This window comes from Mya arenaria, chromosome 4 (genome assembly GCF_026914265.1).
Source record: "Mya arenaria isolate MELC-2E11 chromosome 4, ASM2691426v1".
NCBI lineage: Eukaryota > Metazoa > Mollusca > Bivalvia > Myida > Myidae > Mya > Mya arenaria.
In genome coordinates, this window is record NC_069125.1 from 78,458,741 (window position 1) to 78,485,420 (window position 26,680).

The following is a 26,680-nucleotide window of genomic DNA, read 5'->3' on the forward strand; positions in this document are numbered from 1 at the left end:
CCAAGGCGGTACCTAACAATCCTTGATAAACATATTTGCCTGTCCTAATTTATCCCCATTCTTTATCAATTAATCATCATGTATTGCTTGTCACATGGTTTAAAACCAGTTCCTAATAACCATGAATAGCAGGCCTTCTCATGACATGTAGTTGGCCGATTATAAGGAAGTGAAATAATGCAGTCGAGCACTGAAAATAATCGAGTTGAACTAGAGTTGTGTTAATAGAGAACGGGTGCTGCCAAAAGCATGTATGTGCCACAATAATGCAACTGTGTGTAAGTAAGTAAACAAAGTAAATTAAGGTATTATTATACAGAGTTAAGAGTTTATTTCAAAAACATAAGGCAATATGCCCATGCGTACCCAAGCAGTAAAACATATATGTGATCTGTCATAGTCAGTAGTCATGCAATATGAAGTTACAGAATAAGAATTGAACCATTTTAACTTAACATATTTAACTACACATACAAAACTACAAAACAAACACAAGCGTGAGGAGATATTGTCTATAGCTTTAAAAACATACATCGCCAGTTTTCTATTCTCGTTAATATTTGGAATATATTGGTGGTATTCAATATAAAACCATACAATAATAAAGTCATAAAAAGCACCATTGTTATCTTCGGTATCACACTGTGAGGGAGCAAGAATTGTGACGTCATCACAAATGTATACGACCACGGCGATCTTGACACAACAAAAGGTATGTTTGTGTATATTTTCTTTACTAAATTGAATCAAATTAAAACAATACCTAGCCCATGGTACGCCACATAATTTCCGCTTTCATGTGGTAAACTGTCTGTTATTCTTAATGTTGTAGTTTTTGAGAACATTCAAAAAACAAATTTGGAATCGGCGATGCAGACGACCACACATTTTGTTTATCTTGCAAAAAACAATGATAAATCGGCTAATTTCAACTGGTTCTTTACAAAAAAATATATAAACAGTAAATATATACCACTTACAATACATTTTCAAGGCGAAATGATGTTTTTGAAAGAAATCGTACAATATTAAATTATGTGAACGACCACACTCGAGAATTTTTAGGTGAACGACCACACTTTTTTTATCAAATTTTGACAAGAGTGCGAATAAAGCTTCAAATACTTTATTTGTTAATGTGTATGGTATATCTTTTAGATGGAGAGTCGACAACCTCAGGTCTGCAGATATTGTGGCAAGGTCCTTTCGAACATTTCAATACTGCGGCAGTACGAAACAACACATATATTATTAGAAAACTTATTGTATTTTCTAACAATATTTTGTTTTTGAAAAGTAATCGCCGTATGTACATAACCAGGAAGGCATTTTCAGAACTGTTTTAGTAAATTCTTGCCTTTGTTTGAGGCTCGGGTTTTTAGCTCGACTATTCGAAGACTAACGAGAGCTATCCTACTCAACCTAGCGTCAAACTTTGGTTAAGGTTTTGCATGTAAGCACCTTTAAGTCATTATCTCAGCAAATACATGTATTGCATTGAAACTTCAGACAGGCGTTTCCAAATATCCAACAGACTTAATTAATCAAGTAAGATAGCTCCATTTTGCATAAAATGTAAATTATGGCCCTTTATTATTCGACTAAAAGAGTCTGGTTAAGGTTTTGCATATATACCAAAACTTTGCAACCTAAACTTAAAAGCGACGGAACAGTAAAGCGCGCTGTTTCTTTGACAGCTCTTATTATAAAAGATCATTGCACTGTGATTAATTTCATTTTTGTGATATTTTTTTCAAAATTTTATTAGTAAATTCTTGTATTATTTTGAGTCGATAGGTTAGCATAAACGATTATTGTAGGTGATTCATTTCACTTTTTGTGATTTGCTCTGTGATTACATTCGTATGTTTAAGTTTTACATGTAAACAGCCTGATCAGTATTACATGCTATATTATTCTTATAAATGTGATTGTTTCACTAACAAATGTGGACATTTTTTGTTTCATATTGATGTGATTTAAACTATGTGTTTACTGTGATCCGTTTGTATTTTTAAAATAAAGACAATTAACGTTATCAAATATCAGTTTTATTTGATTAATCTTCACTATTATTGCCATATAATAGCACTGATTAATGCCATATAAGTGACGTGACAATAAAGAATAAAGGCACAACACATATTTAATCAGAAACAACTTTAATTGAGTAATTGAGTAATGACTACACATGTCATTCGCCGGCTAAAAATGAACTACCCAGTAGCATTAGAAGTTCCATATGATCATAGTATATTGAATGTTTAGGAATCCCATTTAGGATGTAACTAACGTTTTTCAATCATTTCTCCTCGCCTTTTCCCTTCTGACACCCAGTGCTCCTTTTTGTATTGAATTTTGATCCAAACATACTGTACCACTCTTCTTCCTTTTGGTAGAACGTATATCGAACACACCGTCCCTGAAATTGTGTGGATGAGATAAATTAAATGTATGTTTTCTTCATCTTACAATACAAAAATTGTTTTTTTAACAAGTTTAACGATTGACATACTTAGAGATATAGGTGTCATGGGATTTGGGTGGGTTTTAGCCCTATCACCGATGTACGTTAGATCTTGGCATCCGAAAATTGCCCTAGTACTTCTTTTCATTCTAGACACACATCCTTAAGTGACTTCTATCAGCATCTTACTTGACAATAATCTCCTTTACAAAGGTCGAATGCCTCGAAACGCATGCCGCACAATCTCGGTCACATTCTGGTGTTGACATGTCGGATTTGTCGAGAAGATTATACACGTGTGTGCGTCCTGTGCGAATACAAATGTCATGCGAATAGAAAAAAAACATTGAGATCACGAAGGCTTTATTCGCATCCCCTTCAAATTTAATTTAAAAAGTGTGGTCGTTCGCCTAAAATTCTCGAGTGTGGTCGTTCGCATAATTTGATATTTTAATATTGCCTTCAAAAACATCAATACCCCTTGCAAAGGTACTCTAAATGGTATATATTTGCTTTAATAAGTGTTTTTCGTAAAGAACCAGGTGAAACTAGCCGTTTTTATCATTGTTTTTGCAAGATAAACAAAATGTGTGGTCGTCTGCATCCTCTATTCCAATTTTGTAATTAAATGTTCTCAAAAACTACGACACCAAGAATATCAGACAGTATACCACATGAAATCGGAAATTATGTGCCGTACCATGGGCTAGGTCTTGTTTTAATTCGATTCAAGGTAATAGAGAAAACGTCAAAAACATACGTTTTGCTGTCTCAATTTCTCCGTGGTTGTTCGCATTTGTGGTCACGTGATTGTTTTTGCTCCCTCACAGTGTATCAGCAATTATTCATTTTTCCTTTATATACATGTCAATTACTACCGTAGATTTTGTAAAGAAAAAAACAAAAACAATAAAATGGTCAGTGCGCTACAATTAACAATTATTATTTCTGCTCCCCCCCCCCCATTAAAACCAATGAAATGTAGCATCACATACTTATATACTGTTTATTCGTGAATGTGAATAAAATGTTCTTTTTTGCTATAGGAACTTGTATACACGATCGATATAAACTCCAAAATTTGTTTCCCTAAAGCACACAACAAATCACAGTCTATTATGGGTACAGTTAATAACAAAAACAAGTACAAATAATAATGTTGAAGAATTACACGATTATTGACATTTAAAACAGCATTTATATTAAGTTAAAGCGAAGTGAATACAACATATGTATTTCAAGGTCAAAACTAACATTTTGCAAAGCCTATGAATCAGCTTAAATAGTTTACGACATCTTATATATACGTGTCTACTGTTGAACCACGCAAGATGATATTTATCAAACATAATCTTAGTGATTTTAAGTTGTGTAAAATCATATCAAGACACTGTCACAGCAAATAAAACAGATAGGATTAATTCTTCTAAAACTAAAAATAATTTATTCACAATAACAGTTAAGCCTGATTCATCTTGCATATTTGATTCAATACCATTTTAAAAACGACGTTTAACAGCTAAAACTTAATATGTGTCTCAATACGTATCTGAGAAAAATATGTTTTTAAGTAATTTAGAACATGTCATAGTCCATGAAATCGTCATCGTCATCGTTATCGAAAGGATCATCACATCCTCCAAATTCCAACCCATATTCAGAATCGCCATCGTCATCATCATCTTCGTCTGAGTAGTTTTCACTTCCAAAATTATTCAGCAAATCCTGAATTAATCTTAAATTGTCTGTGTTTCCAGCACCCGCGACTCTTGTAGAGGAAGCTTTAGCCCCCGTTTCATCAACGTCGTCATCGCTTATCTCGTCAAAGTCGGATTTTATCGCTTGCGTCAAAACTTTGATAGTATTCTGATCCTTCGAGGCAAGTTTAACAAGGTCTGTAATGATCACTCCCTTTTTGTTCGGCATACATTTTACACGTTCAAATATTGCTGGATGAGCTTTAAGTAAAAGCATCTCAATCAAACGGCGGTTGCAATGATCCGCGTGACTTTTGTTTCCTTTCATTCGTCTCAAGATATGGAAAACTGTGTCTCCTCGTTTCGTGATCATAAGTGGATCTGCATTGTATTTGTTTAGCAATAGATTTACTGCGTTTACATTTCCTTTTTCGCATGCAACATGAAGAGGTGTCCGACCGTACTTGTCAAATGCATTAACGTCCACTTTTGCAGCTAGTTTGGCTACAAGTTTGATATTTCCCTTGTGAATAGCAGCATGCAATGGCGTCAATCCCTGTTTTTGAGGTTTTGATTTGTCTGCATACTGCAACAGTATGCGCGTCGCAGTCTTCTTGCCCGTATTAATAGCATAGAACAACGGGGTTTGACCGAAGAAGTCCATTACGTCAGGATTCGCCTTCTCATCGATGAGCAGCTGGATAAGCTTCCTGTCGTTCTTCCAAACAGCGACATGAAATAGTGACATGCCTTTGATAAACGATTTCTTGCCATAGGAGGCAATTCTCAGACTATCCTGACTTTTGTCATGCTTCAAAAGGACCCTGACTGTTTCCAAATGACCTCTGATGGCTGCCAGAAATATCGGATAATGACCACGATGATCTTTGATCTTTACGTTTGCACCTTTGCTCAGAATTCTTTCGACGATTTCACCTAAACCAAGATCAGCGGCGATATGAAGAGGCGACCTCTTAAATTTTCCACCCTTCTCGTCCAATGGCGAATTATAGTCAATGAGAAGTTGAATAATATGGGCATGCTTATAGATGACTGCCTTGTGCAGTGCCGTCAGGTTTTTATCATTTTTCACGGACGGATCAGCGCCATGCTGTAACAGACATTTTACTGCATAAGTAAAGCCCTTTCTGGCTGCAACAATCAACGGATAATTTCCATTAACGGCGTTTCCTTTGTCATTGATATCTTTATCTTGGTATTCAACTATTGTATCGAGAACCTTGTTTGCTTCAAACATGTTTCCTCTTTTATGCATGGCTACATAGATTGTGTCTCCCGAAACTTTCGCTCCATGGCTTAGAAGTAACTTCATCATGCCAATATCACCGGAATGTGTTGCCAGGAGTAGTGGATCGACTTGGTCCTTTGGAAAAACTTCTTGCTCAATCAATTCTTTCGCCAACACACTCAGCCCACTGTATAGCGTATAACCCGGAAGATACATCACCATTTCTGGCATTTTGATGCCGTAGTCGAGGAAGTAGCCTGTCATTTTCATTACAGGGACAGTAAAAAGATTCTGATTGAGATATTTTTCACGGATGTACCTGATGAACTGTTTCACGAAACCTTCGTCTTTAAAGGCGCTGTGTTTCAGTATACCAAAGTCAATGTCATTGAGTACATCAACGGTGTTAGGGCGAGGACCTTTACGCTGAAGCTGTTGGAATTCGTCAAGTGGCGGCTCCTTTGCCACAAGATTGCAGTTTTTTCGACCAATCATTTTTGCAAACTTTTCACACAGAGCATCATAGTGTTTCTTTGGCACTACAACACGAAGCTCGTCCTCTCTGGCTGGTGCGATTGTAACGCGTTCCATCAGGAAGTCTCTCGGGCATAACGCAATGCATTCCAGGAGTTTGTGACTTCCAAGGACTACACCAACCATGTCCCCGTTTACATTGTGACTAAAGGTGTACTCTCCAGAATGATCGATCAACAACAACAGGTCATGAACATGGCTTTTCAGAGAAGATTTTAAAGTTTCAACGAATAGGTGATTAACCTTAACTCCAAAACATTTTGCAACATGTTTCACATGGTCGGACACTTTGCTTGCATTTTGTAAATCAAGTTCCTTCATTTTCATATTCTGTTCTGCCCAGACAGTAACCAAAGCCAAGAACTTATGGAACTGCTCTTCATCCTTGTCTATGTACAACTCGTCAATATATGTTTTGAAGTGTATTTCCGGTTTGCTGAAGAAAACAGAGCCCAGCTTGATCAACGCTTCACTTCGAACGAACAAGGTTGCACACTGCGGAAACCCAAACACAAGGTTTTCTCTTTGACCCTCTTTCAAATCCTCTGCATTTGTCACACAGTCCTCGTATCTAATACGGTAGGTGTCAATCATGTCCTCAGATTGATGTTTCTTTGCCCTTGACATTAGAATGTCTTTCTTTTCGTTAAACGACAAATGCATCTTTGACGACAAGAGCAAAACGTAACCATCTTTGTCTTCAAACATTTTGAGCTTGCCCATTTCCTTCTCTTCCAAAGCCTCCTCTTTAATGTAGTGCCTTGTGGTAATAATAATTCTCAAACGTTTCTGCTTCGCAGCTCTTTCCATATCAGGCAGATAAGGTACCCAATCAGAAAGAAATTTCTGATTAAGTGCACCGTCTCCAAAGATATCGTCTACAATTACTGTATTAAACAGCTTTAATGACCAATCCACTTTTCTCCAATCTCGTGCACGCTTAAGTTTTAAGCAGTTTTCCGGCATTGTACCTTCTGTCAGGGCCAGCCTGGCTGCCATGACAGTTTTCCCCTCTCCTGGATGGCCAGTTAGCACGATGAAATGCTTCTCTTTTAGCAAACGAATGGCTTCTTGAAAACGGGCTGTTTCCACGTAGAATTCATCACCACAGTTCTCCTCAAGGAACCATAACGTTGTCTCTGTGAAAATAATAAATTTTGTATATATACGTATTCAGTAAATTTTCTTTTAGAATATGTACTTCTACTGACACGTAAAATGCCATCAGATTGCCAAAATATTCCAGTAAGTATATTTTTCAAACTGACAACTCTTAATGAAGTGGAAAATGTGATAGGCATATTGGTTTTAAAAAGTCTTTAAAATTTAGATCACGTCAAAAGGCGCTAAAATCATTATACCCCGGAGGTTTTTCATTTCGGGTGTCACAAGGTCGAGGGTCTTTGTCATCAGCTCGGCGATATCAGCTTTCACGTCATTCAGCCCACATGACTGGCCAAGTGTTACCATCGCCTAGTTGTAAATATAGAGGTAAGACCATTTGATTTACGCTCGTAAATTAAAATGTTTCAGTACCTTTAATAGTATAGAATGTAAATGAGTTACCAAATCATCCCTTAGACTATATTTATTTATACATTCACGAACCAGCCGTTAATATCAACGTACAAATGTTGACAAAGAGCATTTGACCTTGGAACAGACAACTTATATTACTCTCAAGACGAACGCTCATTACTTTCAACCTTGCTCAATTATTCAATACCCACGTTCATACCTCCCCCCACCCCCTTCCAAAAAAGGAAGAAAATACGCAACAACAAGAAAACAACACGTACAACAACAAAATGACAACGTCAACAAAACTTCTGATCGACAATCAACATAACGCAATGTAATAATGAAGTAGACTATTTACAATAATGAAGTAGACTATTTACAATAATTAAGTAGACTATTTACAATAATGAAGTAGACTATTTACAATAATGAAGTAGACTATTTACAATAATAAAATGAAAACTACAGGGACAAGCCATGTAGACGAAAATTTAAAAATAATCCCTGTTTTGAGATACTAGGCAAGGGTCTTAATAACAATTAACTAGGGACACAAACATATAAAGACCTCATGAAAAACTTACATTTTCCAGTAAACTCCAGTTCTTTTGGAACTCTTTTTGTTCAAGATAAGCAATATCCTTATGCTGCATCTGAAAATTTACATTATGAAAAAGCGTGTGTTATAATATTATTGGCGACCTTTCAGCGGTGCTGACAAACAAAACCAATGGATTCAACACCATCCCATTTAAATGTGCTGTATTACGTGAACATGTATCTGTGCAAAGGAATGGATAAACGTACATCAGGAGTACAAACGAAGTAACAAACAGAAGTTTCGGTCTGATTGAAACTGTTCATTGATAGTACTTAAAAGTGGACCGCATTCAATTTGGTAACATCTAAAACAGATATTTTATATCACTAAAATAATATTGGTAAATTGAACATTATTATTTTCGTGGAAAGGCCAAAGTAATTTAAACGTATACCTTGTTACGAAGATTCCTTATCCGCACGATGTTTGCAATGATAGGAGGCATGGTGTTTGTTATTTTGCTGTTGTCGTTCTCTTTCCAAATAGGATTGTTTGGTTGCAAGTTGCAGATGTTTCTGAGCAGAACAATCAGCAGACTGACGTCAAATCTTTGCGAGTCTGGATTAGGATTGAGCAGACGATATTGGTCCCTTGAAATTACACCATCTTTCTGCAATTTATCAATTACGCGTTTGTGTTTCATCAGTTCATTCAGCAGGTTATTTGGGTTAACAATAGAGTCGAATTTTGCCCTGAGAACCTTGATAGCCTCCATAAGAAGAAGATGAAGGCGCAGGTAGTACTGCTCATTCTGGGTTCCATCCACCGACCCCGGCGTCACTGCAGCCGCCATTCTGAAACATAAAATCTCTATATATACCTTATAGCAAAGACAAAAACATAACTACATACATAGATATATCAATGCAGATCAACCACTAATGTACCAAAACAACACAAAATTGTAATAATTTATCTTCAATATTTATATGAAAAATTACAGAAACAAGTCCAGAAGTCGAAAGTTTAATCATAAACACCGTTTAATGACACAGGGTCAACGCCAATGACATAGAACACAAAAACAAACAATCACAAACAGGAAACATGTATTGGAACAACAACACAAAACAGCACAAACAACACACTACATACATACACACAACCGAAAAATATAACAGTTTTCCATAAATACATTGCTAAATGGGTTACTTTCGAACGTCAAGAAAAGAGTGATCTATTACTGAACCATTAAACCATTTAGTCAGTTGTAAATTATCAGTTTAAACTTGTTTTATAGGGATAGGCAATCAAATAGAGACACAAGGCAACAATCACATTTTACATATAATGGTTGGAGCATGTTAGTGTGCGAAAACGAAACAGTCGAAGGGTTTATTTTAAAGTCCTTCACACTGCAGTGAAGGATCAAAACATTAAATGTTTAAAAAAACTCTTTTTTTTATTTAGTTTTGAGGTTCAATGTTTAGAAAGCATTTTATAAACATCAGATACAACATGTGTCAGTGTTATTATGAGTTGAGCAAATTTAAAAAAAAAAGATTTTATCAGATTTTCAATTAAAAATCATTTGCAGTTTAACGGAAATATATTTGTATTAAATGAATTTGTTACAATGTCAAAATAACCAACACTATCCTATCAACAATGTCTTGTGACTTTGTGACGATTGAAGCTATTTTAAAAAATATATTTGCATTTCTGTAACCCGGATATGAATTTAATACGCCATTTTATTGAATTTATTACATGCTTTTCGGTGGTTTATATTTAAACCTTTGGCTACTGAGCTTGTTTCTGTAGTTTTTCATATCAATATTTTAAGTGATTTATCAGTGAATTACACATGCTATTTCACTGTGTCAAGGATTTGGTGCTTACTCGGTCAAATATATTGCGATCTTACACTGAAACAAACAATTATCCTCTATATATTTCTGATTAGAAAATATATCATCAAAAAATTCGGGTTGTCTAGGGCACTTGACACAATAATATACAGATATCGATGACATACTTTTCAGAAAAATGCATGCCAAGAAATAGTGGCGAAATTTACCACTTTTGATTTCTACACCCCTGATAATCTGAAGTCAAATTCTTAACCATGTGTAAAACCATGTTTTCACTGCTTGAAAAATATTCTGGTTTATAGGTAAGCAGACTAAATGAATGAGATTTGGAAGAATATATTACAGTGTGTGTATACTAAATTTATTTTAATTTTTCTTCACATGAACACATCACGAGGACTTTCGAATAACTGTTAGTGATCTGTTTTTTGAAAATGTTTTAATTAAAATAAATTGCTTCGTTTTGTGTTCAACTTGCATTGTTTCAATACCGTTATCGATGTAAGCGATTTCACGCACATTTAATCCCGATCCCGGTCATTATTCATTAGAAAAAGTGTTTCCTTTTCTGTTTAAATATTGACTCCCCCGATAAGTTAGTGATTCCCTATGATCATGTCTATACAAAAGTTACCGAACAGATACGACAATGTTATCATATTTACCACTCAATTGTACCCCCCCCCCCGGGGAATAGCGGGGACTTTGACTTTCGGTCCAGCAGATCTTAGGTAAAATTCTCGCCCTGCGGAGACAAACTGCTGGTTAAATCCCCGCCACATTCCCCATCCTACGTTAAGGCCCATTCACCGCTATTGTTTGAAAAACCACCACATTCACTCTGCACTGCGAGGCCACCTGGAAGGTAAATACACGGCCCATTTCCCACGCTATCCCCGTTACACCCCCAGACCGAGGGCGTGATTACAATTGACTGGTGCATTATATTGTAGTTAAAATAAATATATAAGATCAACATGTTTGGTCAAGTCTTAGTAGTACAGCTGGTAGTGCTGCAGGTATTGTTGTTGGTATAACTTCTATTGCTACTGCTACTTCTACTGCTACTGCTGCTGCCTCTACTGATACTGATTCTACTACTGCTCTGCTTCTGCTACTACTGCTGCTTCTACTAATACTGCTCCTACTATTGCCCCTCCTCCTCCTCCTACTACTACTACTGCTACTGCTGCTGCTACTACTTCTACTACTCTACTGCTGCTGCATGACCTTTGACTCTATGACCTTAAAATCCAAAGGAGTCATCAACTAATCTCAAACCTAAATGTCAAGTTTGCGGGCCATGGGCGCAGGCATTGTTAAGTTATCACACAGACAAGTGTTCAAGGTCACGATGACCTTGAGCTTTGTCCCGATGACTCCTTAAATCAGGGGTCATCTACTGGTCAGGTCCAGCCAGGCATTGTTGAGATATCACTTGGAGACGCTTTGTTAACTTTTTCGCGTTAAAGGTCACTGTGACCCTAAGCTTTGGCCCGATGACACTTACAATCAAAAGGGGTCATTTACTGCTCAGGCCAAGCATCAATGTCAAGTTTGACGACCATAGGTCCAGGAATAGTTGAGTTTGCCTTCAAGGTCACTGTGACCTTGACCTTTCAACCGACGACCCCTAAAATCAATAGGGGTCATCTACTTGTCAGGCCCAACAGCCAAGTTTGAGGGCCATGGGTGCAGGTATTGTCGAGTTATCACTCGGACAACCTTTTATCATTCAAGGTCACTGTGACCTTGACCTTTGGCCTGATGACGCAAAAATGAATAGGGGTCAATCTCCAAGTCAAGCTTGAGGGCCATGGGTCAAGCATTGTCACGTTAGCACTCGGTCAACCTTTAATCATTCTAGGATACTGTGAAGTTTACCATTGACCTGATGACACCTTTAAATCAATATGGATCATCCACTGGTCAGGCCCAGCCTCCATGTCAAGTTTGATAACCATAGGTCTAGGCATTTTTTATTTTTCACTCGGACGAGCTTTAAAATCCTGTTACCATTAAAGGTCTCTGTGACCTTGACCTTTGACCCGATGAACCCCATAATCAGTAGGGGTCATCTACTGGTCCTCATGTCAAGTTTGATGATTTTACCTTCAGGAATTGTTGGGTTATCACTCGGACAAGCTTTGGTCTACCGACGGACCGATCGACGTGTGCAAAGCAAAATGCCCCCCTTCGAAGAAGCAATATTTGTTTTGTTGCTGTTCCTGCTGCTGCTGCTGCTACTGCTACTGCTACTACTACTACTACTACTACTACTACTTAAATACTTAGCCATATAGTTAAGAAATACATATCTATATATTCAACTATAAAATACTAAAGCAATATTTGTTTTATGTTCGACAGGAATTGAACTAAAGATATTGAGATAAAGCGTTAAACCTAAGAAACATGCACAATAGAAAGATGGATTAAAACTTAAAACTATAGAACAAAAGCACTGATAGGAACATTCTGCATAGTCCACAAGTGCCAGGTTTATGCTGGCATTTATCCCAAATCTGATTTAAAAATCTGTTTTCGTAAAATTTGGACAACTCCTTAAACCATAAAACATGTCGCAAAAGATTTATGGTTTACTCATGAAAGAAATCATCAACAAAACAAAAGAATAAATTTGTGCTGTGGAAGACCCTTAAAATCGTGGTTTGAATCTCACAATAATTCCGCCATTTATCAGTAAATACCACAACTAATATGTAAAGGCCTGGTCGGAATCAGCCAAAGCTGCAAACAAGGATAAATAGAGGTGGATTATCATTAATAAGATAGAAACCAGAAAAAGTAGGAACAAAGTATGACTGAAGCGTTAAAGCTGCACTCTCAATGATTGAACGTTTTGACAACATTTTGTACATTTTGTCTTGGAACGAGCCAATTTTTGCGAAAATCCATGGAAACCAGTTATAGACTGCTGAGTGCTGACAAAATATTAGATCGCAGATTTCTATATTTAAATTAAAAAAAATGGTGTTTATGCGTTTTTCTTAAACCGTTAGTAACGGTTTAAGTCATTATACATTAATTTTCGAGCGGAAATATGAAAATCTGCGATCTGATCTTTTGTCAGTAATCTTTTATTATTGGTTTGCAGATATATACGCAAAAATTTGCTCTTTCCAAGACAAAATATATAAAAAAAGTTGTAAAAATGGTATATCTGTGACAGTGCAGATTTAAATGTTTTTAAAGAGTTTCGTTTTGTTTTTGATCATTTTTAATGTTATTCACATACTAGTACATAAATGCGGGAACTGTACAGCATATTTACTTTATGTTTAATAGTAACGTAAGTATCGTAATTAATCTTATTGGAAATCGACCTGGTGTCTTTAAAAGAATGTTGTTACCCATTTCAGTGCATATAAAATAAAATTCACTTACGTTATCTCCCTTGTGGTTCAGTATACTTTTCGGATATTTCTATTGCATTTTCCGACTTGTTAGTGAAAACTTGTTATTAACAAGTACCGTATCCTGTTGTAGTAAGATGTCGGCAGCAGTGTGGTGACAACAAAAGAGTAAAACTAACCTTTTAAACGTATCACATCCACATTAAAACTTCCTCAATATCTAGACGTATCGATTTGGGGTTTTCGGAAAATTCAACTTTCGCTTTAACGACGAAAGGAGACAACTCAAGCAGAATGAAATATTATCTGAAACACAGTTAACTACCCTTAAGGTATTCGACTATGTTGTATTCTTTTGAATGGCTACGATAAAATAATATTAGCAACGGCTAATAAGTGTTATGAATGTGTACAGAAGAGAAGGAATAGATAGATTTTTTTTCAATATAAGATGCACATATGAATGGTAAAAACAACATGTTGCAATAAATATATAATGCAGTTCTCTCTCTCTCTCTCTCTCTCTCTCTCTCTCTCTCTCTCTCTCTCTCTCTCCTCGTGATTTAAGTAAAGAAACATAACTTAATATTTTCATTTAGTTTAAAAGGACACCAAAAAATCTGCTGTAAACTATAAAGGCAAAATAATTTAAATCAACACTATTTTCAATAACATTCCTATTTTTTTTATCAAAATGATAATACAAGAAAAGCAAATTGCAGACGACTTTGGGATTTCGCGAAACAGGCTTTAAACTTGGTTGAAAAAAAAAGACCAAGTAAGAGCCAGATTCCTTGACGGTGACAGAGCCCGAGCACAAACCATGTGGCTGGAATGTTTTAAATGTGCTATCTATATATTTACATGTTAAGTGATGTGTGTATAAAATATGACGCATGTTCATGTGTTAATCATTGTATGAAATATTCTTATTGTTTTCGTGTATATGTGTTTATATTGTTATTTTTATTGCGTATATAAATCATAAAACAATTATATGATATTGTCATAATATCGAATGTGTGATGTTGCGAACAGTACGATGTGGGTACAATAAATGATCTGCTCTTGGCTCAATATTCCGGAGGCTCGAAGTATTTAGGTCCCTGGAATATCGAGCTAAAGGGTTTTGACTGCAAATGATTAAATATTGGGTGTTATAGGGGGAAACTAAGTCGTGTTAAAACAGGTGGTAGAACCTTTTTTAGTTTTATTAAAGACGTGACCATTTGAAGAAGGCTAGTAATAAACCACAATTACTTCATAAGGGAATCGGACTTTTTTTCTTGATAATGTTTTGATTGTAATATAATTTAAATTTGCCTATTTGTATGGATACCAACTGTTTGTAGTTCAAATGCATGCTGTAAGGTGAGTTCGAACTTCCTGTAGACTCAGTGCATGCATATAGATAGGCACAAATTACTTGCAGTTCTGTTACATAACTGTCGGTGGGGACAAACAGCTTGCAGCTAAAATGCATGGTTTTAGGTTGCCTCGAGCCGCATGAAGTCTCAATGCATGCCTTTAGATAGGCACAATATACCTGCCTTTCCAATACATGCCTGTAGGTGGTCACAAATTGCTTGCAGTTCCAGTGCATGCCTGTTTATGGCCACGAGATAACTGCCTGAAAATAGGCACAGTCGACCTGTCTGTAAGTAGTCACAAAACTGCTTGCATTTCCAATGCATGCATTAAGGTGGTCACGAGCAACCTGCAGTCCAGTGCGCGCCTGTATATGTACACGAGCTACATGCAGTAACAATACTTGCTTGTAGATTGGCACTAGCTACCTGCATTTAGATGGGCATGACTACCTACAAATTAATCCCTACATATGGACACCGGCTACCAGCCTGTAGGTGGTGTATGAGGTACATGCAGTTCCAATGCATGCCTGTAGATTAGCACAGACTACATGCAATTTAAATAAATACCTGAAGGTTTGCTCGGGCTACATGCAGATCCTATGCATCCATTTAGATGAACACGTGCAACTTGCAGTTCAAATGCATCCCTGTGGATGTGCACTTGCTACATGCAATTCTAATGAATGTCTGTAGATGGACACGAGCTACAATCAGTTCAAATGAATGCCTGTAGGAGGACACGACCTACCTGCAGTTCCAATGCATCCCAGTAGGAGGACACGTCCTACATGCAGTTCCATTGCATCCCCATAGGAGGACACGACCTACATGCAGTTCCAATGTATGCTGTAGATGGACAAGAGCTACATGCAGTTCCAATGTATGCCTGTAGATGGACACGAGCTACATGCAATTCCAATATATGCCTGTAGATGGACACGAGCTACATGCAGTTCCAATGCACGCATGTAGTTGAACACGACCAACCTGCAGTTCAAATGCATGCATGTAGTCGGACACGAGCTACATGCATTTCCAATGCATACTTGTAGTTTGGAACGAGTTACATGCTGTTCCAGTGCATCCCTGTGGAATAGCACTAGCTAAATACAGTTCCAATGCATTCCTGTAGATTGGCACAAGCTACATGTAGTTCCAGTGCATCCCTGTAGATTGGCACGAGCTACATGTAGTTCCAGTGTATCCCTGTAGATTGGCATGAGCTACATACAGTTCCAATGCATACTTGTAGTTTGGCACGAGGTACATGCAGTTCCAGTGCATGCTTGTAGTTTGGCACGAGCTACATGCAGTTACAATGCATTCCTGTAGGAGGACACGAGCTACCAGTAGTTCCAATGCATTCCTGTAGGAGGATAACACCTAACTGTAGTTCCAATGCACACCTAAAAGGAGTCCACGAGCTAACTGCAGTTCCAATACATGCCGGAAGTGGTCTCCAGCAGTTCTAATGGATCTGTAGTTGAGGTTAGAATCACTAAAGTGCATCTTGCCTTTTGAAACATTGTCACTCTAGTATTTTAATACTCTAGTATTTTAATTTATTTTTCAAGATAATCTACGTACACCAAGCAAACATATGTTCGTTTGTCCATTCCCGAGACTGAAGACGACGCTTCACATACCGTCAAATCAAGAACACGAAGAATGCTATGTCTAGTCATCTGCTGACATTTGCTTTCCAATTTGATGCACAATGTACTTTAATCCTGTACTGTTCCCATACACGTGGCAGCGATGTATCAGTTTCAAACTTATGGGCGTCCCCCCTTTCTTAATAAGCGAATACCACATTCAGAGGATCTGATTTCTAGGTAGTCGTTCATAACTCCGCCAACCTTATCTAACGACAGTAAAATGAGAATGGGGAAACGTCAACCGGCTAGAAAATTGATAGGTAGTTCAGAAGTTTCGCTGCCAAATAAATGGGAACAGTTTATAACGCTCGACGAAAACAAAGTTGCTTAGATAGGATTTTCTTGCAAGAAAGATTGAAGAAAGAACATAACATATCCACATATAACATATCGGTGACCAGAAAATTGGTGACAAGATTCAAAGACATCCATAGAACCTCTTTAAATGTTGACAGGAATATGTCGAAACAGTGTTATCACGAATAAGTAGATACCAGGATCATTGTAAATGCGCTCGATGCAGCCATTGATGATTTTGGCGTAACACATATGTCCTTCTTGTAGATCAAAAAGGGGGTTGGAATGCAGAAAAATGGATGATACATTGTACAAGAAAAACAGACATGTGTTAACCAATACATGAACTTAGATACTCAGCAGTAAATAAAAAAAACACTCTAATAGACAGATCAAGTGTTCACGTTTTAACGGAATATGACAAAATTACTTCCTTCTCAGTTTTTAGGTAGTACGATGATGAAAACGTGAAGTCACGAAACTACGATGATGAAAACGTGAAGTCACGAAACTACGATGATGAAAACGTGAAGTCACGAAACTACGATGGTGAAAACGTGGAGTCACGAAACTACGATGGTGAAAACGCGACAGTACGATGACGAAAACGCGACAGTCTGATTGTTCATGTTTCATTTTGGTGGTACACGCAACGATCAATATGTTATTAAACCTGATTATGGTTACTGTTAAACATTCTACAGCATGATTGTAATATACTGTGAAAAAGTATTACCATTCTCTCAAACAGCTTATAGGTAGCCGGAGGGTTGACGCTTTATACATGATAAATCACAAGCGAGATGTCCACGGCAAACCACACAAATTAGGTCCACAAGAAAGCGCTTTGTGCTGGTACACTGTAAATGTTGACTGTCTACAACACCCATGTTCTTTTTTATTTAAAGAATAACTTTGATGCATGTTTTCCCCCACTTTTCTTTTGTATTTACTTCTCCCGTCAAAACCTTGTTCTGTCGGCTATTTATTATAGGATTAAAACATGTCATCGGGTTGCACATATGTTTTGATTATTCCCATGCAGTGTACATAAGCTTCCGGTCCGAAATATTTCATGCCATGTGTTCCCCTCTGCTGAGCATCCTAACTTTGCCATCTTTTTTCGTGGACTGATTTTGCGATTGACCAATATGTCCTTCCGATGTTAAATGCGTGACACGAATGTATAGATTTTTTCCAAACGCCAGAGGAACTGATGTTTTAAACTTGTCGGCAAATACAACATGATCATCCGGCGATGTTTTCTCTTCAGTTCTCTACAACTGTTTGAGTCAACCCTACTTCTATCTTTCGACTTAAGTACGCCTGGTAATTCCTGAGATACCCCATGACACACGGAGCACCAACGTTTCTTGAATGGTGACCGTGACATTTGATCTTTGCTTTATCGACAGATATGTATTGATGCATGTTGTATTAAGTCATGCTCCTTTCCCATACAACTTTCATAACAGGGGTCTCTGTGGTTCCAAGGTTACCTTGATGCGACCTTGTGATATTTGTCCGGTTGGTTAATTGTCTATTGCAGTGGTTTTCATGGCAACTGTGACAGCTGTTTTGTAATGGATGTTCTGTTGATATATTTGCAGTCACTATGGTTTCCATGATAACTTTATAGCGATCAGGTAATAGATATCCGGTTGGATTTATAAGAAAGTTATAGCATATATTTCAACAGTTTTAAAAGGAAGCGTAACTAGCGTTAAATGAACTTCAAAGGCAACGTCGCCTTTGAAATGGGTTGTGATAGGTTGATTACGTATTATGTTTATACAGGAAATACCGTTGCGTAGTTTTGCATACTTCTAGATTCAAGAACGCTACCAAAGTGCACTTAAATGACTGATTTAGTTTAATTTAAACATGAAATGTCTACCTTATCGAAGTTTACACACAGTCCGTAACATAAATATCACAGTAATACCACTGTGCAGTTTTGCTCATTTCTTAAATTTAACAGTGATACCACAGCGTACTCCTGGTACAAGAGTAAAAACATAAGTATGCTGTTTAATAAAAGCAAATTTACAAAAGCCAGAGGCGAATAATGTTGAATGACGATTTTTAAAGAAATGCCGTTGCTTATTTTTGCATGGTTATTATATTTGAAAGAAATTCCGTAGTGTAGTAACTGTTTCTAAGACAAAGTACCATAGCGTATTAATGCTGTTTTTAAAATTCACAATCCTTCTTATTTTAATGAAAAACGTACCACAAATTTGTGGAAAATGTGAATTTTGTGGCTGTAGAACTGGACGTACCTACTTTTTCGGTACGTTTCAGTCGTCTACAGTATTCCTACAGTAAAACAGTAGCGGTAACCAGCACCCTTGAAAGAATTGGTCTGCATTAGGCGGCTACGGTAGCGCGTCAATGTACGGTAGCGGTATTCGAAAGGATATACGCAGTTCATAATTTAGGAATAACAACACAATATACATGATAAATATATATCTATTGTGAAATACTTTCAAGACAATAGTAAAGGAAGATTATACCCTGCAATGATACCTAGCGGATTTTTCCCGTCATCATTCTGCAATTGCGTTCTATCCAACGCCAGTGCAGAATATATCCGTCTTTCGTACGTTATAAATTTGAATGTTGTAGTTGAAATCGGTTGGACAAACAGCAAGTGGTATAAGTATATTTGATATTAGACACCTTAAATCATTGATTTATCGATAAAATAGCAGCCCCACATGTTTTTATTTTCTAAACAAATGAAAATAAAACAGCGATAATGATTTTAAAATAAAATACCATGCGACTGAAAGTCCTCGCTTTTCGGTTCAGCGAAGCGAAATTTCGGCACTTGAAATGTTTCGTCACTTGCAGCTGATTGCAGATATGATTTGTTAAGCGTTTTTTTGATGTTGTTGTTTCTTAATATAACGAGTGTTAAGAACAGAACATTTCGGTCTCGCGACTCTGGCCCACGTTGATAGAGGTCGGCGTGCATGTGTAGAGGTGCCGGGGCAAAACTTCGCCTAGGGCACGAAATCCGCCGTTATAAGTGCCTGACCAGAAGGTGTTTAAAGTTTTTGAAAAACAAACGTTTTGGCCTTAACCTCGGAAAAAACTGATATTTTAATATGTAAAAACATAAATGATAACACTACCTATAATTTTGTAGACTGCTGCCTAAAACACGTGTCTAATCCGGTCAATGCAATGACTAGAATCCGTTGCCGTGTTAAATGATGAATGATTTCTTTACATAAAAACTACTATGCGTGTGTATATTATATGTGAGTATTATGTTTAAATGAGTGATAACTCAAAGGAGAAAAAATAAAAAATAAAACAGTTTCAGCTTTTCATTGTGATTTGTTTGTGTGGCAAGATCGTAAAACGACATATTAAGGGCCACCAATTATCTTTGCAAATATATTTTCATTCTATTTTGTTTAATGAATATTGTTGGAAATAAAGATTTTAAAACTCCATTAGATTTAGAAAAAAATGTAAACTTTCTTGAGCTGTAACATCCTTGGTCACGACTCGATAATACCGCTGACAAAAATAATCCGCGCTGTTTTATCATCGTGATAAACGTATCTTTGTCTTTGAAAATAAAGCAAATTGTGATTCATGATATAACTGACCGAAGATATTAATAATCGTTTAACATAATGTCAAGTTGTTCTCTTATGAATACTTTTAATAAAGTTTTTTCCACAAAAGCCTTGCCTGTCCTAATTTATCTCAATTCTCAATGAAACATCATGTATTGTTTGTCACATGCTTTAAAACCAGTTCCTAATAACCATGAATAGCAGGCCTTCTCATGAAATGTAGTTGGCCGATTACAATGAAGTGAAATAATGAAGTCGAGCACTGAAAATAATCGAGTTGAACTAGAGTTGTGTCAATAGAGAACGGGTGCTGCCAAAAGCATGTATGTGCCACAATAATGCAGCTGTGTGTAAGTAAGTTAACAAAGTAAAGTAAGGTATTAATATACAACGTTTATAGTTTATTTAAATTTTTTTAGGCAATATGCCCATGCGTTCACAAGCAGTAAAACATATATGTGATATGTCATAGTCAGTAGTCAAACAATATCAAGTTACAAGTAATAAGAATTTAACCATTTTAACTTAATATATATCAAACTATACATACAAAACACCAAACCAAACAAAAGCATATGGAGATATTGTCAATATGTATCCTTAATAATTAAAATATATATTTTCGTTACATCTGTAGCTTTAAAAACATACATCGCCAGTTTTCTATTTTCGTTAACATTTTGAGAGGCGAATAAATTTACAAATTTCATAACATATGTATTTATATATATTTGTGGTATTCAAGATATAACCATACACTAATAAAGTCATAAAAAGCACCATTATTAACGCGTTAAAAAAATCGATATCAGTAATTATACATTTTTTTTCCTTTTTATACATTTCAATTAGTACAGTAGATTTCTAAAGAAAAAAAAGAAAAAAGAAAAGAAAAAATACATGTTATTTCTGCTTTTTAACCATTAAAACCAATGAAATGTAGCATCACATAAGTATATACTGTTTTATTCGTGAATGCGAACATTATGTTCTTATTTGCTATAGGAACTTGTATACACGACCGACATTAACTCTGAAATTTGTTTCCCTAATTCACACAACTAATCACAGTTTATTATGGGTACAGTTAATAACAAAGACAAGTACAAATAATAACGTCGAAGAATTACACGATAATTGACATTTTAAACAGCATTAATATTAAGTTTAAGCGAAGAAAACACAACATATGTATTTCAAGATTAAAATGAACATTTTGCAATCAACTAAAATAGTTTACGACATCTTATCTATACGTGTCTACTGTTGAACCACGCAAGATGATGTTTATCAAAATATAATATTCGTGATTTTAAAAGTTGTGTAAAATCATTTCAAGACACTATCACAGCAATTAAAACAGATATGTATTAATTCTTCTAAAAATAATTTATTCACAAACACCGTTAAGCCTGATTCATCTTGCATATTTGATTCAATACCATTTTTCAAACGACGTTTAACAGCTAAAACTTAATGTGTCTAAATACGTATCTGAGAAAATTGTGTTTTTAAGTAATTTAGAACATGTCATAGTTCATGAAATCGTCATCGTCATCATTATCGAAAAGATCATCATATCCTCAAAAATCCATCCCATATTCAGAATCGTCATCGTCATCATTATCGAAAAGATTATCATTTCCTCCAAAATACATCCCATATTCAGAATCGCCTTCGTCATCATCGTCTTTATCTGAGTAGGTTTCACTTCCAAGAATATTCAGCAAATCCTGAAGCGATTTTAAATTGTCTGTGCTCTCAGGACCCGCGACTCTTGTAGAGGAAGCTTTAGCCCCCGCGTCATCATCGTCGTCATCGCTTATTTAGTCGAAGTCGCAATTTATGGCTTGCTTCAAAACGTTGATCAGGTCCTTCGAGGCTAGTTTTGGACTGTTTGTAATATACACTCCCTTGTTGTTCGGCATACTTTTTACACGATCAAATATTGCTGGATGGGCTTCGAGTAAAAGCACCTCAATCAAACGGCGCTTACAATGTTCCTCGTGACTTTTGTTTCTTTCAGTTTGTCTCAGGATATGGAAAACTGTGTCTCCTTGATTTGTAATGATTAGCGGGTCTGCATTGTGTTTCTTAAGCAACAGATTAACAGCGTTTATATCCCCTTTTTCACACGCAACATGCAGAGGTGTCCGACCGTATTTGTCAACCGCATTGATATTTGCTTCAGCGGCAAGTTTGGCTACAAGTTTGAAATTTCCTTTAAAAATGGCAGCGTGCAATGGCGTGTACCCCTGTTTCTGCGGCACTGTTTTGTCCGCATATTGCAACAGGCGCGTTGCAGTCTTCTTACCTGTCATGATTGCATATAACAGCGGGGTCTTGCCAAAAAAGTCCTTCACATTTGGGTTTGCATTGCAGTCGATTAGAATCTGGATCAGCTTTCTGTCATTCTTCCAAACTGCTACATGCATCAATGACATGCCCTTGATGAAACATGTCTGACCAGAAGGTACGATCCGAAGACTATCCTGACTTTTGTCATGCTTTAAAAGAATACTGACTGTGTCAATATGTCCTCTGATTGCTGCAAGAAATATTGGATACAGGCCACAAGTGTCTTTTATCTTCACGTTTGCGCCTTTTTTCATTAATTGTTTAACTGTTTCAGTCATACCAAGATCAGCAGCGATATGAAGAGGCGACCTCTTAAATGTTCCACCCCTTGCGTCTAATGGCGAATTATGGTCAATGAGAAGTTTGATAATATGGGCATGCTTATAGATAACTGCCTTGTGCAGTGCCGTCAGGTTCTTATCATTTTTCACGGACGGATCAGCGCCATGCTGCAACATGCATTTCACTGCATTGGTAAAGCCCTTTCTTGCTGCAACAATTAACGGGTAATTCCCATTAACGGCGTTTCCTTTGTCATTGATATCTATACCTTGGAATTCAACTATTGTATCGAGAACCTTGTTTGAGTCAAACGTGCTTCCTCTTTTATGCATCGCTACATAGATTGTATCTCCCGAAACTTTCGCTCCGTGGTTTAGAAGTAATTCCATCATGCCAATATCACCGGAATGTGTAGCCAGTAGTAGTGGATCGACTTGGTTCTTTGGAAAAACTTCTTGCTCAATCAGTTCTTTCGCCAATACACTTAGTCCACTATATAGCGTGTAACCCGGTAAGTTCATCACCATTTCTGTCATTTTGATCCCGTAGTCGAGGAAGTACCCTGTCATTTTCATTACAGGAACGGTGAAAAGATCCTGATCGAGTTGCTTTTCCCGGATGTACCTGATGAATTTCTTCACGAATCCTTCGTCTTTAAATGCGTTGTGTTTAAGTATACCAAAGTCAATGTCACTGAGTGCATCAACGGTGTTCGAGCGAGGACCTTTACGTTGAAGATGTTGGAATTCGTGATGTGGCGGCTCCTTTGCCATAAGATTGCAGTTTTTGCGACCAATCATTTTCGCAAACTTTCCGCACAGAGTGTCATAATGTCTCGATGGCACTACAACACGAAGCTCATCCGTCCTGGCTGGTGCAATGGTTACGCGTTCCATCAGGAAGTCTCTTGGGCACAGCTCAATGCATTCCAGGGGTTTGTGACTTCCAAGGACTACCCCAACCATGTCCCCGTTTACATTGTGACTGAACGTGTACTCTCCAGAACGATCGATCAACAGCAACAGGTCATTAACATGGCTTTTCAGAGATGACTTTAATGTTTTCATAAATGAGTTGGTAACATCAATTCCAAAACAATTAGCAACATATTTCACATGGTCAGATACATTTTTAGCATTTTGTAAATCGTGTTCTGTCATTCTCATGTTTTGTTCTGCCCAGACAGCCACCAAAGCCAAGAACTTGCGGTACTGCTCTTCATCCTTGCCTTTGTACAACTGGTCAATATATGTTTTAAAGTGTATTTCTGGTTTGCTGAAGAAAACAGGGCCGAGCTTGATCAACTCCTCACTTCTGACGAACAAGGTTGCACACTGCGGAAACCCAAACACAAAATCTTCTCTTTGATCTTTTTGCAAATTCATGACTCCCTCCGCCTTTCTGGTACAGTCGTCATATTTTATACGGTGAGTGGTAATCACGTTCTCAGAATTGTTTTTCTTTGCTCTTGACACTAGAATATCTTTCTTCTCGTGAAACGACAAATACCTCGTTGACGACAAGAGCAAAACGTATCCCTCCTTGTCATCGAATATTGTGGACTTGTCCAGTTCCTCCAACGCCTCCTCTTTGATATAGTGTCTGGTGGTAATAATGATTCTCAAACGTTTCTTCCTTGCAGCTCTCTCCATTTCAGCCAGATATGGTTCCCAGTTTCTGATTGAGTGCACCGCCTCCAAAGATATCGTCCACAATGACCGTATTAAACAGCTTTAATGATCAATCCACTTTTCTCCAGTCTCTCGAACGCTCCAGTTTCAGGCAGTTTTCCGGCTTTGTGCCGTCAGCCAGGGCCAGCCTCGCTGCCATGGCAGTTTTCCCCTCTCCGGGATGACCAGTTAGCACGATGAAATGTCTCTCTTTTAGCAAACGAATGGCGTCTTGAAAACGAGCAGTTTCCACGTAAAATGCATCATTACAGCTCTCCCCAAAGAACCAAATAGTGTTCTCTGTGAAAATAAATGTTTTAGATTCTAGCACTGGTTAATAGATATGGTCTTCAAAGTACATATTGCTTCTAAAATGTAAGACTAGCAAAGATGTTTGATAATCGTATGTTTTTCAAACTGCCAAATCTTAATGCATCAGATATTGACGTGGCATATCGTTTAAACATATATTGTTTAAAAAGTCTTTAAAAATTTACATAGAAAAACAATTTTCAGAGAAACATCATACCTCGGAGGTTTTTCATTTCTGGCGTGACTAGGTTGAGAGTTTTTGTCACCAGATCCTCTATTTCAGAGTTCACGTTGTTCAGCCCACATGACTTGCCAAGTACTACCATCGCCTGGTGTGAACATAAAAAAGAAGGTATGACAATTTGATTACGTAACTGAAAAGGTATACAACCGAAATTTACCATATGATCGCTAGGACTATATGTATTTTTAAACTTGATTCGTTGATATTTATTTGAAAACATTATTAAAACGCACTCTTGCTATAATAAATAAAAAATAATAACACATAAACATGACACGGGAAAGTGACATATGCCCCGACTCGTCAGACGGTTTTGCATTTGTAATTATTATATACATGTATACTATGAATAAGAATGTTTGAGTAAAATCCCATTCATATAATAAGATTGATATAAAATTCCCATCTGCACTGGTGACCTTCGCCTTCCATCTGAAAGCATGAATCTAGTGTGTGACACATTCTGACATGATGTTCTATATAGTTGTTAGTGGTTACAAGAGCACCAACTGTCGCTTCATACGCACGTCATATCTTTAGGGCACCTGCTTTTGTAATAATTGGTAAGCCAAATTGAAGGTTTCTAAAGTTATTGATTGGACTATACATATTTTAGGTAATATCTTAATGAAAAGACGATAAGTGACCCAAGCGTTACCGAAAATATCGGTTATTGAAAATATTTGAGATAATATTCTCGTACACATTTTGACCAAAATGGTGATGATTGAACAATGCCTCTGAAGTTATTAATCGGACAACATACTGGACACCGGTGAAACTAAGTTATGAACAGGGTTATAAAAAAGTGAAGAAATATCGACAATAAGTGAAATCCCATGAATATGGGCGAGACATAAAAATTAGCTATGAAATCCACATTCTGCATAATTGATATCCAATATTCAATAGCCACCTTGACCTTTTGGGATTATAGATTAAACCACGAGGGTTATGCACTACAAACCACCTCATCATGCTCTTTAAATTTGCGAAATATGAGTTCTCGTCGATAATAAAAACATTGTGGTGGAAATACAACGTGTTGCTATAAAATTCACATTGTTTATCATTAACCTTTTAGTGTGACCTTGACCTGAGAGATGAAATTGACACACAACAAACTATTGCTCTGAAATCCAGATGCTGGTATATTAACCTGAGATGTACGTACACAGTTTATACATAACACACGTTCCAATTATGGCTTATATTAGAAATCTACTTCACTTCACGGACAGTGTGATTACTTAAGGTGGAACGCGACTATGATTTTTTTTTCGAGTTACTGTCTGAAAATTGGTATACGAATAGAAGAGCATATGCCCAGTTAGGAACTGTTTTTACTTTTTGAATATTCGGAACAATTTTGAATCTACGAGTTTTCAAAATATGCCACTGACGTCAATTTTGAGACGTCTGCCATATTTTTGCGTTCCAGCTACAATAACTGATATTTTCATCAATTCTTCGTTTACAGCTATGCAATTTCAACATCAAGTGCGTCTTGTGAAAACGATCACGCTCATATATTTTTCTTTCTTTTGTTGAACGTTATTGTTTCTAAATTCGTCTATAACGTCATTTTTCGCGGGGAAAACGGCGTCGTGTTTCGCTGAAAAAAGTG

The 26,680-nt window shown here is 36.9% G+C and overlaps 2 protein-coding genes across 6 annotated transcripts in view; one reads left to right on the plus strand and one right to left on the minus strand.

Moving 5' to 3' along the window:
* LOC128230447 (protein HIRA-like) overlaps window positions 1-26,680 on the plus strand; it is a 257,743-nt gene that overhangs the window by 192,540 nt on the left and 38,523 nt on the right.
* LOC128230440 (uncharacterized) lies at window positions 1,026-13,513 on the minus strand. 5 transcript variants are annotated; one of them, XR_008260218.1, is made up of 6 exons: window positions 13,292-13,493; window positions 8,464-8,863; window positions 8,053-8,121; window positions 7,309-7,420; window positions 2,657-7,086; window positions 1,026-2,422 (listed from the first exon to the last, which is right to left on the minus strand). XR_008260218.1 is itself a non-coding variant. In XM_052942707.1 (6 exons), exons 3-6 carry the CDS (start codon window positions 8,860-8,862, stop codon window positions 4,043-4,045), a joined length of 3,624 nt encoding a protein of 1,207 aa, XP_052798667.1. In that variant the 5' UTR covers window position 8,863; window positions 10,549-10,741; window positions 13,440-13,513; the 3' UTR covers window positions 1,026-4,042. The 5 variants fall into 5 exon arrangements, 4 of the variants coding, with proteins under 4 accessions (XP_052798667.1, XP_052798665.1, XP_052798666.1 ...); XM_052942707.1 differs by adding an exon at window positions 10,549-10,741 and having other exon boundaries at window positions 1,026-7,086; window positions 13,440-13,513; XM_052942705.1 differs by adding an exon at window positions 10,549-10,741 and having other exon boundaries at window positions 1,026-7,086.